The 15,376-nt window shown below is 38.7% G+C and overlaps 1 protein-coding gene across 5 annotated transcripts in view; it reads right to left on the reverse strand.

The window, feature by feature from the left end:
- The window catches only part of LOC105153557 (rho GTPase-activating protein 20), a 197,537-nt gene that overhangs the window by 88,781 nt on the left and 93,380 nt on the right, over nucleotides 1-15,376 (reverse strand). For 2 of the 5 annotated variants that reach the window (XM_087406345.1, XM_011068465.2), the window contains exon 1: nucleotides 7,242-8,405. The exons of the other annotated variants lie outside the window; for them this stretch is intronic. In XM_087406345.1, coding sequence (XP_087262471.1) covers nucleotides 7,242-7,565 — 324 coding nt within the window. In that variant the 5' untranslated portion in view covers nucleotides 7,566-8,405. Of the gene's footprint in view, nucleotides 1-7,241; nucleotides 8,406-15,376 lie in introns of those variants that run through there. 5 annotated transcript variants of the gene reach the window in all.

The raw sequence follows: 15,376 nt of genomic DNA on the forward strand, positions 1-15,376 counted from the left end.
CCGTTCTGACGTTAAATTATTACAACGAATTATGAGGATCCGTCTACTCGCGCCGCCATTGTTAATAGATATGCGCTGGACTAAATCGCTCATGACATCTAAACCCGCATTAACATATCAAAGAACAACTTTTCTAGGCTAGCGATATAAATAGCATTCGTGACGATTAGACGGAAAAATATATTGCAATTTTTTAATGGAATAAATTTTACCCAGCTGTTTATTCAGGATTAGAGCAAACAAAAATCGTATCATCATATTTTATGAAAGGAGATTTATATAAAATGTTCATCAAATCTCAAATTAGAAAATTATTAAAACGGTTAAAATTATAATTTATCAATTTTGTCAAATTTGCGTTTAATTTCTTTACGCTGAGGATGACCTAAGAATAAGGTCGAAACGTATGTTCTAAGAATTTGAAGTACATAAAATCTGGCTTGTAGCTCCTTCTTGTTATTTATTGTTTATTATTATTGAGCCATTATAAGATTATTATTTTTATCAAATAGAAAAAGCTTTATGTGTTAATCAGCTACTTAAAAACTAAAGTCAAATGTATCGATAATTGAATATAAATTTATTAAAAAAATAATTAAATGCTGTAGTCCGCGTTCGCATTCGCTAATATTGGCCAGAGAAAGTAAAACGTCCCACGTTTGCAAAGAAAGATTGATATGACGCATCACGTGAGAAGAACGAAACTAGCGTTTTACGACAGACGGAGGCTCTCACGACACAGAAAGGCGTAATGTTCTTTTTGAACAGATTCTTTGTGGTCGTCAAATCTTCGAATGGGCGAGCAGCGCTCTTTTTATGCTTACGATGCCAGAGATGATGTCTCATACATTTGCAATCGGTGTCAGATCCACGTTCCTTACCGGTCATAGGAATTGGACGAAAGCAGCTTGATTCAGAGTCTCGGAATGTCCGCGGACAGTCCATAGAAAGCCCTCAGGCCAACGGAGCTCCCTTATAAGGCCACTTTCCGATGGATATGGGTTTTTCGTCACGTCTACTGAACGGTGCTTACGTTAGTAAAACAAGATTAACCCTTCGTGTGCATAACGCTCGCGTCAAATATTCAGACACATCTTCTTTCGTTTTCACACTCGTCTTTTAGACTAATTCATCATAATAGAGTATGGTTTACTGTTTAGTACATAATCGATTTGATTAAATTCTGCACTAAGAAAATCTCTAGAATTATATAAAATTCACTAATTCATATAAATAATAGTAAAAATACAAATTGTGAGTGCTAAGAACGAAAATCTTTCAATCTTATTCTTCTATAATAGAGTTTCATGTATATAAGAACCCGTATATAAGAATCTCAAGGATCTTGTAGTGGATCGACCAAAACGGGAACAAAAAGGAGTTAATATAACTAAAAAGGGAAAGAGAGAAAGACAACAATTCCGATGCGAACAATGTTCAGCGTTTGGGATTCGGCTACTGTGCTCCATCACCCGCGATCGCGGCGATCTTATCGCGCGCCGAAACAAGGCAGCACGAAGTAACGCTTCCTCAGGACTTCCTCGTGTCTCTCGTGATACCTCGCTCGCTGTACCGCGATTTAACTAGCTGCACACCGACAGATTCTTATCTCGTATGCGGCTGCAAGCGGTGGACAATATTCCCTCACGGCTCGTCCGAGAAGGGCGGATCGTTAATGGTGAGTTTACACGAGGACAGTAGCAAGTCGAGTCAAGTGGCAAGTTGATCGTTACATCCTTTTTCACGTTTTCAAAAGCTACTTGTGCCTTACTTCTTTTTTCCTCTTAGATAGGTAATAATTGAAAAAATGATATGTACAAATTATTATCCACAAGTTTTTTAAATAATATCTTTTACAAATAACAAAAATTTAAAAAGATGAAAAAGTTATTTAAATTTCTCTATTGTTTTCCATTTGGTTCGTACATTTCGTGCAATTGAAATCTATTAAAAAATATTGCAATGAATAATGTAATTAAAGATGATCGGTTGTAACAGTGGGTATTAATGGAAAACAGTATTGCTAATGACAACATTGATAATGACCCGATTGAGTGATGAATGCTTCATTACTGCTCTTTACAAAAGTGAAATTGAGGCTAAGTGGAATATTAGCGTGATGGAGAAAAACAAGCGTGCCCGAAAGTAGAAGACGTTTCTATTCACTTCCTTCAGTAACCAATAATTTGCCTAATAATGCCTTTATACGATACGATAAATACAAGTGTTCACATAAAGATACAAGTACTCGGTACAAGTCGTATACGTCTCAAAATAAATTTACTCAGTAAACTAAACATCGCCATCAAACTAATTTTGTACGTATAAATTTGGTAAATAGCCTACAAATAACACGTTCACTTGCCTCGCTATCGGGCATCATATAAAATCCGCCACAAGGGCCGAGGCCGAGGATCGTCTTGACGACGTTGCTAACGTATTTCATCCTGCATCCTGTTCCTTTTTGATTCCATCGCGAAATTAATGGCGCCTCACGTGTACCTTTCCACAGGTAGAAAAAGGGAGTCGCGAAGGCGGGAGAGGCGGGGAAGGTGGACGTAACGAGGAAGAGGCGACTGGACTGGACTAAACTAAAGTGGTGATGGAGATTCGTAACATTGCCCAGGGTAGGGCAATGTCGTCGTTAAGAGCCGCTCGAATTACGAACATTCGGCAACGTCCGCTTTTAGTGACGACCTTAATGCTCCTTTCGATAGCGTGGGTATGTGCGTGTGTGCGTGTGTGTGTGTGTGTGTGTGTGTGCGTGTGCAGTGAATGTGCAGGGAAAGGTACAAAGCGCTTCTTGGTGGGTCGTCGTTCAAATACTGAGGTCATTAAAGAACCACGCAATTTCGTCGAATTACGAATTGCATCGCTCTCGGCCGACGACGACGACACTTAATAATCCCAGAGAGACCGCTAAGTTTATGCATGTCATGAATGGCACTTGGCCATTGCGCCGGATGACAAAAAAATAGAACGGATAATTTTTAAGTAGACAGAAGCGATGGGTGTAGCATCGATATACGCTCGAACTTTTAAAATTAACTCTTTGTAATAAATTATAGAAAAAAAAACGCCGACTTATGAAAGAACCAATTTGATTCCTACTTGTTACTGGTTTTGATTATAAATTCATTTTGATAGACCTTTCGAAAGACGAAATATACAATAATGTAGCACACTTAAACTTTAGGTCACGAAACTGTGTCTACTTTGCCTTATCTTTTTACTTGGTTAATAGAAGAAAATTAGCTTTTCAGTGACCTCATTTAACACGCGACTGAGATTGGTTTTCGAGTAAATTGCTGGAACAAATTACCACCGAACAAATTATTAGACAGATTATTTCGCTTTTATGAATATTTGGATAAAATTTCCGAGATCTAATGGATTAATACAACGGTCCGCGTTTCACTTCTACGGCTTTGATAGCCTAATCACACGGTGTGCGTTGTGTATTATGTATGTGAATTGTGAATATGTGCGAGTCGGGCAACGTAACGCGATTTCGCGTTTATCGAGAAGGCGCGGATTGATCGCCGCGCAATTTGCACGAATTACAGCCACGTTCGGCGATTCGCGGTACGTCGTCGTATTACGCTCGGTGAAAGCCGGTGATTTTACGGTGCGATGGGTATTCAACATTCGAGGCTTTGATCGCGAGCAAGGTTAGGAGGTAAAGGGTGGCAGCCGGGAAGTTAGTAACGTATATCTGTGCCGCGTCGTGAAAGTCGACGACGATAAAACAGCGAGAGAGGACCGCACGATTTTGTGTCGCATAAATCGATTCACAAATAGCTCGGACAATTAACGCTCGACTTCATGTTTATCGAGTAGAAAGCTAACGAGCACCAGGTGGCGGATTTTCATATTTGTATATCCATTTAGCTAGCTAAAGAAACTTACCAAAGATGTGTTCAGTCGTGATTAAGTAACAGAACCAATGAAAATAAAAAGTTAAGGGATTCATGTTAAATATTTGCAAAATTATTCGATAATGTACTCTCTAAAACATTTAGAGTGAAATCTCACTTCTAAAGATTAAAAATTAAACCTTTTTCCATCAATTTTTACTCTGTGGAGTGAGATTTCACTTCAAACAATTTAGATGGTACTTAAAACATTATTAAAACATTGCACTGTTCACGTTTCTTTAAAAGAAATTTAAATTTCAAAATTTTAAAATAAATTATATATGTATACAAATCAAAATTCTCTTGTGTGTGTGCGTGTTGTTCAATATTGTTTTTAAGTAACGCCTAAATGCATTTTAATTCCTCATCTCTGTTTTTCCCTCGTATACATCCTATTAAATTATCGAATCAGTTGTAACAACGATATAAATGCAAGCAGATAACGTAAATTGATAATCACCGTCAAACACACGTACATATGTATTTCTACGTAGCAAATGCGTGATCGATGTGCCTCGACTATCATCGTTTGCTGACGACCTCGCACGACAGTAAACAAACAATCCATAAAGTGTCAACTCGCGTTCAAGACTGCGGCCAACATTTTTTCACTCGTATCTGGTCGGTTCACACGTCAATGTAAACACGCGAATAAGATATATAATGTATATCCGTTCCTTATTCCGACAGCACTACATTTTTCAAATATTAGCAAAAATATTCGGATTAATTTTTGCGTGCATTCTTAAGATTTTGGGATATTTCATATTTAAGCGGCATGTCTCAATATTCCCCAATAAACTAATTTTAAAATAAAATATATAATCTTGGAAATAAAAAAATGTATATTTGAGAATCTCATATTCCTGCAGTTAATTCTCTTTTTTTATTATGCAAATTACGATACATTGACGTCCCGATTTTGTGTTTTAAAAATCTTTTCATGTGTCACGTACTCTATTTCGGTAGTTTTCGAAAATTGTATTACTTTCAAAGTAACAGGTGAAAAGTAATTTATGCTACTTCCAAAAGCAAACGGAGATTAACGTGTAACGCGCGTGAGACAACGGAGAGAAAAGAATACCACAATACATAACCGACCTGTGCAAGTTACGTGAACTTGCGAACTACATATGTATAAATATAAAAACCGATGTGTTACGTTAGTAATTATATAATCAGATTGTGCGAGATACGCACATTGTAACGTCTGAATTCGTTCAATTAAAGAAAGAGAAACAAAAGTTCATCCGAATGAAATCGCAGTGAGGCGCCCAATTGTAAAAAGAAGTCTGGCAATAAACCCTGGGAAAACGAGATTGTTTTTTCTCAAAAAATAACCGTATATTTATTTCTAGAACTTAATATAAGCTCAATGAAAAATTTCGGAAAAAATATTATTTACAAAATTGTATTAATTATTCATTAAATCATACTAATTGCTAAAGTATCTAAAAATTTAGCTAGATACAGATCTGAAAATAATTTTAATTCAACTATTACGATAATACAATATATAGAACATTCAAGCTGGATTCTAGAATGTTTTTGCAACATTGCTCGTCATGCTTGAATTTCCTACATAATTATTTTTAATGATGTAACAAAATTATTCTCAAACCTGTGTCTACTTAAATTTTTAGATGTTTCAACAAAATCGTTCTTTCTACGTAAATTTTTCTTTATTAATTTGATGGAGTCTATATAAATTCTATTGTCTTTATTCGTAGAAAAAACATTGCCACATCACTGAAAGTAATTCCAGGTTTGCTGATTTCACGTAACATCATTATCATTATAGATAAACTCCAGCGCTTGATTCACATCGTAGCGATTTCTTTGTTTGTAACATCAACGTAATTTCGCGTATTTTAATATTGTTAACAAGGAGGTGAATATACGTAGAGAAGCGCGCGCGTTTTTTGTCTATTCGCGAGATTATCGTTTTTACCCTCAACCTGTCCTACGTAGACACATCCTACATACACACAGTCACAGATACGCTCACGATGTAGAATGTGGTTGCCAGTTACGAATGCCTGGTACCTACTCTACTGGAACAGCAGATTATCCAATCCATAAATTCGTAAAATAATTGACGCGTAAGATACCTCCGACATTTCGCAGACATGCGTCATGATCCGATTCCGAGCACTTTCGATACCTTGCGCAGCCGAAGATTGTTAATATGTAACGGATCGTTGCGTCAAGTACATTCATAGTGAAACTGATCCGTTTTGAAGATGTAGAAACTTGCGTTACTAGATATCAAGCGGGATTATGATTACACGGAAGTAACTTACGGGTCGATTACGGTATTCCGCTTAATACGCAAATGCGCGATTAATTTACCCTTCTGTCAATGTATAATTTTTCACCCTTTCACTGCCTTGTTTCACAAGGTCGTCGCTAAAAATGTACGAGATAAAATCTGTGGATATTGTTCTTTGTTGTTTGAAGTGTGGAGATTTTCAGACGTCATAATAAAATTCGCAAAAATATGTTTGTTTAAAATTTGATCAGAGTATTCGGGTACTTACGTGTCGATAAAATTAATGAATAATAATAATAATAATAATAATAATAATAATAATAATAATAATAATAATAATAATAATAATAATAATAATAGTTGTTAAAGTTAAGTGTGTAAATGTAAAGCATAATGAAAATAACAATAATAATAGTCAAACAATATTTTTTAAAATAAAAGTATTTCTGTCCGAAAAATTATAAAATACTTTATAATGTTAAATTAAATCTTTATTCGTTCTGCTCGCTGTTTTTTAAATAAACAAATCAACAAGATTATTTAGAATCACATTTTGCCTAACGCATATCCTGATATCAGGAGCGTTATAAGGTACGTCGACTGGTTTCACGTAAAGAAGTAAAAAAAGAATTGAAACCGTACGCCAATTATTATCGTCCGCTACAACTTTTGCCGTTTAACGTTTCAGCGGTATGTTTGCGCGATGATAAAAACGTGGCGCAAAAAATGAGTAAGGATGTGCAGATCGCAAAACGCGATCGGAGTCCGACAGTACGGAGAATTCATAATATACTTCCGGGACGAATCATATTATCTAACAAATTCAAAAAACATCTTTCCAAAATCACCTACAATTATTATTAATCATTATTTGCAGATGTTGCATAAAAACGAAAGCTATCCTCTACTCCGAAATTTCGCAACTTGGATGAACTTAATTCGCTATCGCATCGGAGTGTTTCGCATCCTCCGGATCGAACCCTCGTTGATACGAGGTAAATGTAAACACTCGCGCATCTTTGCAAAGATAACGTCCTCGAGGATGGACTCACCTCTTTCATGCCGTCGAGCCTGCCGAGACTCTTGGTACCTCGCAATGGTGGAAAGGCGATATCGTGCCAGCTACCGTTGCCGGAGTTACATATCTGCAGGTGGTCCGATTGCGAGGAGTGCAGTCCGCGCGACCTGCTCTTGCTCTTGCGCTTGTCGAGGAGATGCTTGGCCCTGGATTTCCTCACGGGCGCAGCCGGGTCGTCCTCCGGGTCGCTCTGCACTTCCCAGCGCAACGGCGGCGACTTGTAGCGCCGTCGCGGGCTCGTCGGCGAGGTCACCGGCGAGGTGAGCCTCTGCACGAGAGTGCCGAACATGGTCATCATCAATCGATTCGCGATTAATCGCCAGCGAACGTGTGCGTTTACGGCGAGACTTCTCCCAGAGACCCTCGCGCGCCTTCAATCGTCACCGGCATTGCCGACAACTTCTCACAGCTTCGGTGTCGCAAATGGGTGTCACTGTCACTTGTATTATATACTAATATAAGGTAAACGTAAAGAGATCCACAGGTGGTACTCCGAGGACACTGTCAACAACGTGGCGCGAGCGCGCGACGAATTAGACGCGACGCGTAAGAGGTTAGACTTCGGATGCGTCACACTCCAATTATGACGGCGAAAATGAACGGGAGTTCCCTCGTAGTCCCGGCGATACTACGATACCACGTTACCATGTTTCACGAAACACGCGAGACGGAGCGGAGGAAGGATCCTGATTACACTAACAAATCATCGTGGCGTCTCGCGTGAATAATCTCCAGTCCGTGAATCGTGATTCGGCGTGCGTTGGAAATGCAAAACGCGCGAAAGGACGTGCTGAAGACACCGTCTTAAAACGAAACGAAAAACAAGACTCAACTCGGCTGGCTCGAAAGTCGGCGGACTTACACAGGTATTTGCCTTCAGGCGCCTTCACAGGCCATGCGAAATACACTCCGCGATCGTGTGGTTTACCGAAACGCGCTCCGTTTCGGTAAAGGACCGTCGCGCTTTCGGAGCAACTACGACTAGACGTGTGTCGAGTCGCACTACACGCAAGAATCGAGGCACAAGATGTCGCCGGGTAAGAACTGCGTACGTACGTACGTGCGTGCGTGCGTGCGTTGACGTAGGCAAAACACACGCCGCACCGTGCCGGAACACCTGAGAGAGCCGACCGCGTCACAGCTACGTGCGAAATCAAACTGGTCGCGCTAGTCGCGAAGAACTGTTCGACTAGTCGACTCCGACTGGTTGGCCTCGCTCGCGCGCGGCGGAGATGACCGAGCGTGCGCGAAACCGGCCGAACGCACGCGAAATCTCACGAAGCCGCACGATCGGAGTTTGATGACGGACAGTACGTGAGTCGTGAGTACGTACGACGAGGCGGGCGCGACTCAGCACGGTTACCATGGCGATCGAGACTGATTCTCTGATTCTCTGATTCTCCGATTCTCTCCCTCAGGCCTCAGGCCTTAACGCAAACCGTTCCGCTGCTCGTCCTCGCGAAAGGGATCCCGAGCACTCCGAACTCCGTGTCGGTGCACGCATGCGCAATTCCAGACGTGTGATGCATCACGTCGCGCGATTTTCCTTCAAATGGAAAACGTCAAGTACCGAAAAAGGATAGACAAATGAGAAACGAAGACTGATGTCCATAGTCGAGACTTATATTTAAGACCAGTCTTAAGATAAGAACGAATTGTGAATACTGACTGGTTAACTTTTAAGATAAGATCGTATAAAATGATTGTAATATATTTTTTTTATAGTATGTTAAACTGTCATAAAATATATTGAGGAAGATAATAAACTTCGTCTCGTTTCAACTGTCAATTCTGTAACGTTCGCATGTACAAAATTGGAGTAAATTGTAAAAGTAACGGGGAATTTACATAAGTTCCTAGTTTTATATTGCAATACTGTATGTGCCACCTGTTGTAACATATGACAGCATATGACTTTTCGAAAAAAAAGTAAACGTAACATAAAATACGTTAGTACACGCATCAGTAATACGATCTGTACTAACGATTACGATCAACAAATAAAAGTTAATATCGACTCTACATTCTGGAATGAATTCCGGTTTCTAAGCGTCGATTAATTAATAGTACGGTTGCTGGTTTAGTTATACGCTTTGCGGTTAATAATCTCGTACATATCGAAGAAGGTAAATGAGAATTAATCGTGCGAAACGTAGAATTGTTAATAACACGATTTTCTGACTTATCAAGTCACTTATGTTAATTCAAATAATAGACGTAAAGGCAAAAAAACCATTTTAAGGCTTTAGAAAGATCAGATGTAGACTTAATATACAGGTTCGAATAACGACCCGATTTTCAAGTTAACGCTATAAAGTAAATAGCGTCATAAAATGACACTTGCAGAAAATTATTGTCATCCTGTCAACTAAAGTGATGTGACGCGTAAAGATTTGTACTTTTCCAAATTTTAATGCCAAACAGATTATGCATTCAAAAATAAAAAAAAACCATCCTATAAATATTTTTTAATTTGCTTTTAATAGTTGTAATATTTTAAAAGTGACTTGAGAGATCGCGTGACTCTCGGCTATAAAACTCTTGGTTCTGAAATCTTCAAGAATCTCGCAATACAGAACAAACATTTTGTCGACTCGTGTAACGATTTACCAACTGCCATCTTCGTCAAGGTTCCTCGAGGTAATTAACGATCATCGATCCACGCGCCAATTCACCCTTTCATCTTCAAGGACATCGAAGGTGGAGGTGGAGCAGGGCGTGAATCTGCGCGCAGTGGTTTCTTATTACTCGAACGATATCATTAGAGTGGGAACTCGTCAAAACTTCAATTATTCCCGTGGCTATATACGGCGAAACGAGGGGCTTGATTAATCGTACGCGAGAGCCCCGGTGTGTGTCGTAATTATTAAGCGAACAACACGTAATTAGCGCGTATCACCTGATACCCGTAGCGCCCTTCTTTTCGCGCGTTTCTTTTCAGTCGGAGACAGTGCTTATGAGAAACTGAATTATTACACGTTGCGTTGCGAAGAATAATTGTGACTAGTCGTGTGTAGTCATGATTCTTCCCCTGCTGCTGCTGCTGCTGCTGCTGCTGCTGCTGCTGCTGCTGCTGCTGCTGCTGCCTGTTCAAACATATTTTTCGTCCGCAGTCCTTCATCCTTCATCCTCAGCCTACTTCCTCCCGATGCGATTAAGATAGTCGACAGACGTTAGTCGGAAAATTCTGTGTAATTACGGAACTCGTGCGCCGTGTGTGTATACAAGACAGCCATAACGAGCTACGTGCAGTCTTATTGACGTACGCGAGAGATAATGCAACTATGCGATGTTCATTTTACGCTGGCGTACGTGTAACGTAAAACTGCTTTGTCGCCTAGTGAGTCATACACCAAGACGATTTTAGATACATAAAAGACGCGTGTGTGTGTGTGTGTGTCTGCTGTATTCAATACAACGAATGAATCCCATGCAACGTAATTACGTGAGATGATCGGTAATATTCCGATGTATAACTCGTGTTAGTGAAGCATCGAAGAATGTAACCTCGAGAATTGTTCGTAATAGCATGTATACTGTAACAATCGTAAACCGAGAAGCCGCAGAAGTATCGTTACTTGATTCTTAGAAAATGATCCTAAGATTGCGCATTAAGAATACAGTGCATACAGGGCATAAGTATATATACCCATGATACGTATCGAAGAAAATTTGAATTGTTTTTGCTATTTAATCCTCCGCCTCAGCAACATGAATTCTTGTAATTCTTTCGTTAGCAATAGAAGTCTTTAAAAAACAGAGCAAATTTTTTTATTTATCTGAATTACATGAAAACCTGAAAAAATTCCGATATATTTGTCAAAGTTTTAACAACGAGTTTTTTCATTATAAAAATAGGATCGTATTTTATTAATTTTTATAGATTTAAATTTATCTAAATCTATAAAAATTTATAATCGAAATATCAATAGTGCTTTTAAATACTTCAGTTGTCGGCAGAGGATTGAAATTATTTTGTATACCACAAGATACTCGTATTGTATAATTATATAATTGATTCTGACGTAACAACATTGTTATGTAACAAAAAATTAAAATGATGAACTTTTATATTCTTTTTATTCACTATTTAAGAAGCAAAGGAATTATGTTGTAAATTAGATTTATAAACAATTTTACCAAAGAAAATATCTGCAAAGTACAATCAAAGAAATGTGATCTTTACATTGTGTATTGTTTCCCTCGACAAATTGTGCATGACAATTTCGCTGCAAGAAACAAATTTCAAGCTTGCGACAGGTGCAAAGGAAGAATACAATAAATATCCCAACTATCGCAGCATCGCGTCACTCTCGCGCTCCAGCTATATTTTTTCCCACGTTTTTGCTGCTTTGGGCAGCGCTCGGCGATTTGCGTTCGCGATTACGATGAATTCTCCACAACCGCCGCAACGTTTATCTCGAATAACGATGTAACGGGGAATAAATAGCTACAAAAGATCCCCCCTCGTTTCCCTCGATCGTGTCATTATGATTATTGCTGATTAACAGGATGATTTTTTTTTCAAACATTTTATAGTCGCCCGGAGGTCACCGGTGACCCCCTCTTTGGAATTTTGAACGAGCGCAGATGCTTCTGTAATAAACAGCAGTTATCGCGAAATCACGACACGGTTTGTGCGATGTGTTTTTTTTATTTCTTTGGCGCTTGACACAATTTACACCTGTTCTCGGATATGTATCACGAATCCTGCAAAAAAGCGATTACGAAATATTTCCTGGGAAAGAATGAATCTTGAAGCGGCCGCTCATATAAAGTTTCATTATTCTGAGAAAATAATTAATTCTCCGGTACTTTTTCGTCTCGGCCAACACAAATATTAACCCAAAAATTACTTTTGTTTTTTGAAGAGATTTTGTTAAATATGACGAAAGTTTCATTTATCTATATTTGATTCTTTTATCCTTTTTTTTTAAATATCTAATAAAACATTCGCTATACGTTCTACAGCGAAACTCAAGTACTTTTTTATATGAGGATAACTGTACAATTTTCCTCTAATATTCGCCTTCGTTTTCTGTGAAAGCTTTTGTACTCGAGAGACAAAGTGCACAACTATTTGCTATACCGACATCTATTTGCTTCCTGCGCGGGTCACGGTCGTTGTTATTTCGTCTCTTTTGTCTACCTAGGAACAATGAGTCACCGTTGTGCGGAAACGTCAGATTCGCGTTCACAAATAAGAGGCACAGGCAATCGAAGAATAAACTAAATTCTAAGGTTGATGACTCAACAGACGATACGTGCCTCAGTAAGTGCAAGGATATCAAAAAGAACTGCTTAAACTAGCATTAATTCATCACTCACTAATTTTGCTGATACTATGATTAAAATGATCAATTAATGTTCCTTTTAATAATATTTAGCTTAATGATTAATGCTTTCTTTTAATAATATTCTAACGATGGCGCGTAAATATGCATGTTTTTACGGAAAAAAGAAAGAAAAAATATTCTCACACTTTGTGAGTGCATATTGAGCCAGCTCAGCCGCTGTACCGTCGCAGATGTTTATTTATCCAAAGATGCTAAATATTCAGTAAATATTCAAATTTCTGAGCGCGGCGACGCGACGCGACGCGACGCGGCATCTATTTACTGAGGCGAGGCTGCTAATGTAATGTTCGGAATCCTGCATCGGCGACCTTGGCGAAGATTAGATCTGCGCGGTAGCGTCGAGTGCAGTCGAAACACTGCACTCGTGCATCTCGTGCATGTGTGGGCGACGAGAAAACTGAGACACGGTGCGACAACGTCCTCGAAGATGAGGCGTTAGAACGTACCTTAAAGAGCTCGTTCACGTGTACTCCAAATACAAAAACGTTCGCATCGATGACTAATTAACTCTGAACGTTCGTGTCTCGAAACATATATTGCGCTAAATGAAAATGGTAGTTAAGTCTATATAGTGTTTACGATGCTTCCAATGTCCATAGACTTTTCTGTCAAATGATTTCCATCGTAATGAGATAGAGAGAACCGTGGAACCTGAGATCCTTGTAAAGGAGATACCCATTCCAAGAGATAAAAGAGAATACGGAGAATCGTTCGTAGTAGACACAAGTAGACAGATTTTAATACACTATACGAGATGATTCAGAATTTTATCGAAGAGTATATTAAATATAGGGGAAATTTTTTTACGCGTTTGAAGTGTCGTGCATAAGAAATGTTTTTAAACGCTCTCGTATTTACACAGTAAAAACATTTTGTATTTGAAACGATCCACTCAAGTCTTTGTTGTTGAATTTTTAATTTAACGTGATTATATTATTTAAATATTTTGTGTTTCAAAATTTCTTAATGTCAAAATAATACAATTTACGAGTGAGTGAACAAATAACATAAAAATAATGTGTTTTAAAACGTAAATTCTTAACAGTAAATGTTAGTTTTAGTGAAAAAATATGCTTTCACAGTTTACTTACAAATTGTGTCAGTATTACTTTTTTTGCGTTACTTTTAATCTATTCCTCTTGTATTAAACTAACATAAAAATTTGAATAGGCCGTTTGGGATACACGTGAAGGGTGTTGAATGAATTTAACGCAAATTTTCCAACTGTGTATACGCGTATTCCCTACACGATAATAATCACGAAATAAATATAAAATTGCTGAGATTTTTTTCAGAACGTCAATATTTTGGTCAAAAAGTCAGAGTCTCTAGTTACAACTTTTGCATTCCTAACGTCTTATTCCCTCTCGTTACGTCTTGATTCCGAGAAGAGGAAAGGTGCGGGAAAGGCGTCTTTCATGACGGGAATCGCAATCCCGTCTCGGAAGTGATTCTCGCGCATGTCCGCATGATTCTCAACGCGTTTTACTCTTCACAGTTCACTCTGCGTCGCGTTGAGATCTAAGCGGATGCGTTTCAGCACGACGGGAAAGTGGCCGGTGGCTGGAACTCTGAGACGAGACCGAAGTGTGCCGCACACCTCGACGAGTCGACGCGGTCACCGATTTTCTCGCACATTAATACGCGTGTTCGCGTATTAAATGTACAGCAGCACAGGCGTAACGCTCATGTATACCATATTATGAAATACGCATAAATGTGACGGCATGGACGTGTACGTAGATGAAACTACATACACACACGCACGTATAGCCGGGCGAAACGTTGCGTGCCGATTATACTGTCGGCCGGTGTGAGAAATATTATCCTTTGATCTCCGAGGTTCGAACGCGCGCACAGTTTCACTCCGGCAGGAAATTAACGACCGCGGGCTCGCCGCAGTTTCAAATACGAATCGCCGCGCGAGATTATCAGTAATATAAAAGATCGAGACGGAAGTAAAGCACAGGAAATGCCCCGGGAATTGCCCGTCATTTCCCCAGGAGCTACAGCATTACGATTCAGAGATGCGCGATACACGATTATCGAGGCTCGCATAAATAAGAGCAATTATGCCGATTGATAAACTATCGCGCATGCAGGAATCTTGCAAGATTCTTAAGCCGGCGCAAAAATTTTCGCTCGTCGCCACAAACCTTCCCGACCGCGAATGGCAAACACACGAAGCGAAATAGACTCACATTTTCCGTTAGTAATCATTCGACATACCTCAGATAAAGGTGCGTATCGTAATTACCTAATGGAGAATTCCGAAGATATAGCAATCGTAGTCACGGAAACAGTAAGAAAACACCGATTAGAATAAGCCATAATTATTGGATAGGAACGAATAAATGTGTTGAATGTCACGGACAATTAAGAAATAGTTGAGTACAAACATATATATATATAGTGAGTGCAAAAAGTATTTGTACAGAGAAAATATTTTTAAAAAAATTTTATTTTTCAAAAGTAAATTATCCAGAGAAATGAGTCATCAAATTGATGTCGAATCGATTTCAATACCAATTCGACGTCGATTGACAATCATTTCTTGCTGGGTAATTAACAATTTATTCATAAAGAATAAAATAGACTGTATGTTTCTTAAAATGATATATACCAAAAAGATGTGCATTAATTATAAAAAATATATCATCTGAAAAATAAGCGGAAATAAAAAATTCTATTGTTTGGATGCTCAAAAAGTATTCGTACACTCTTAGAAATGTAAACACGAGCTTCCTTTACA

This window comes from Acromyrmex echinatior, chromosome 5, assembly GCF_024713525.1.
Source record: "Acromyrmex echinatior isolate Ae372 chromosome 5, ASM2471352v2, whole genome shotgun sequence".
NCBI lineage: Eukaryota > Metazoa > Arthropoda > Insecta > Hymenoptera > Formicidae > Acromyrmex > Acromyrmex echinatior.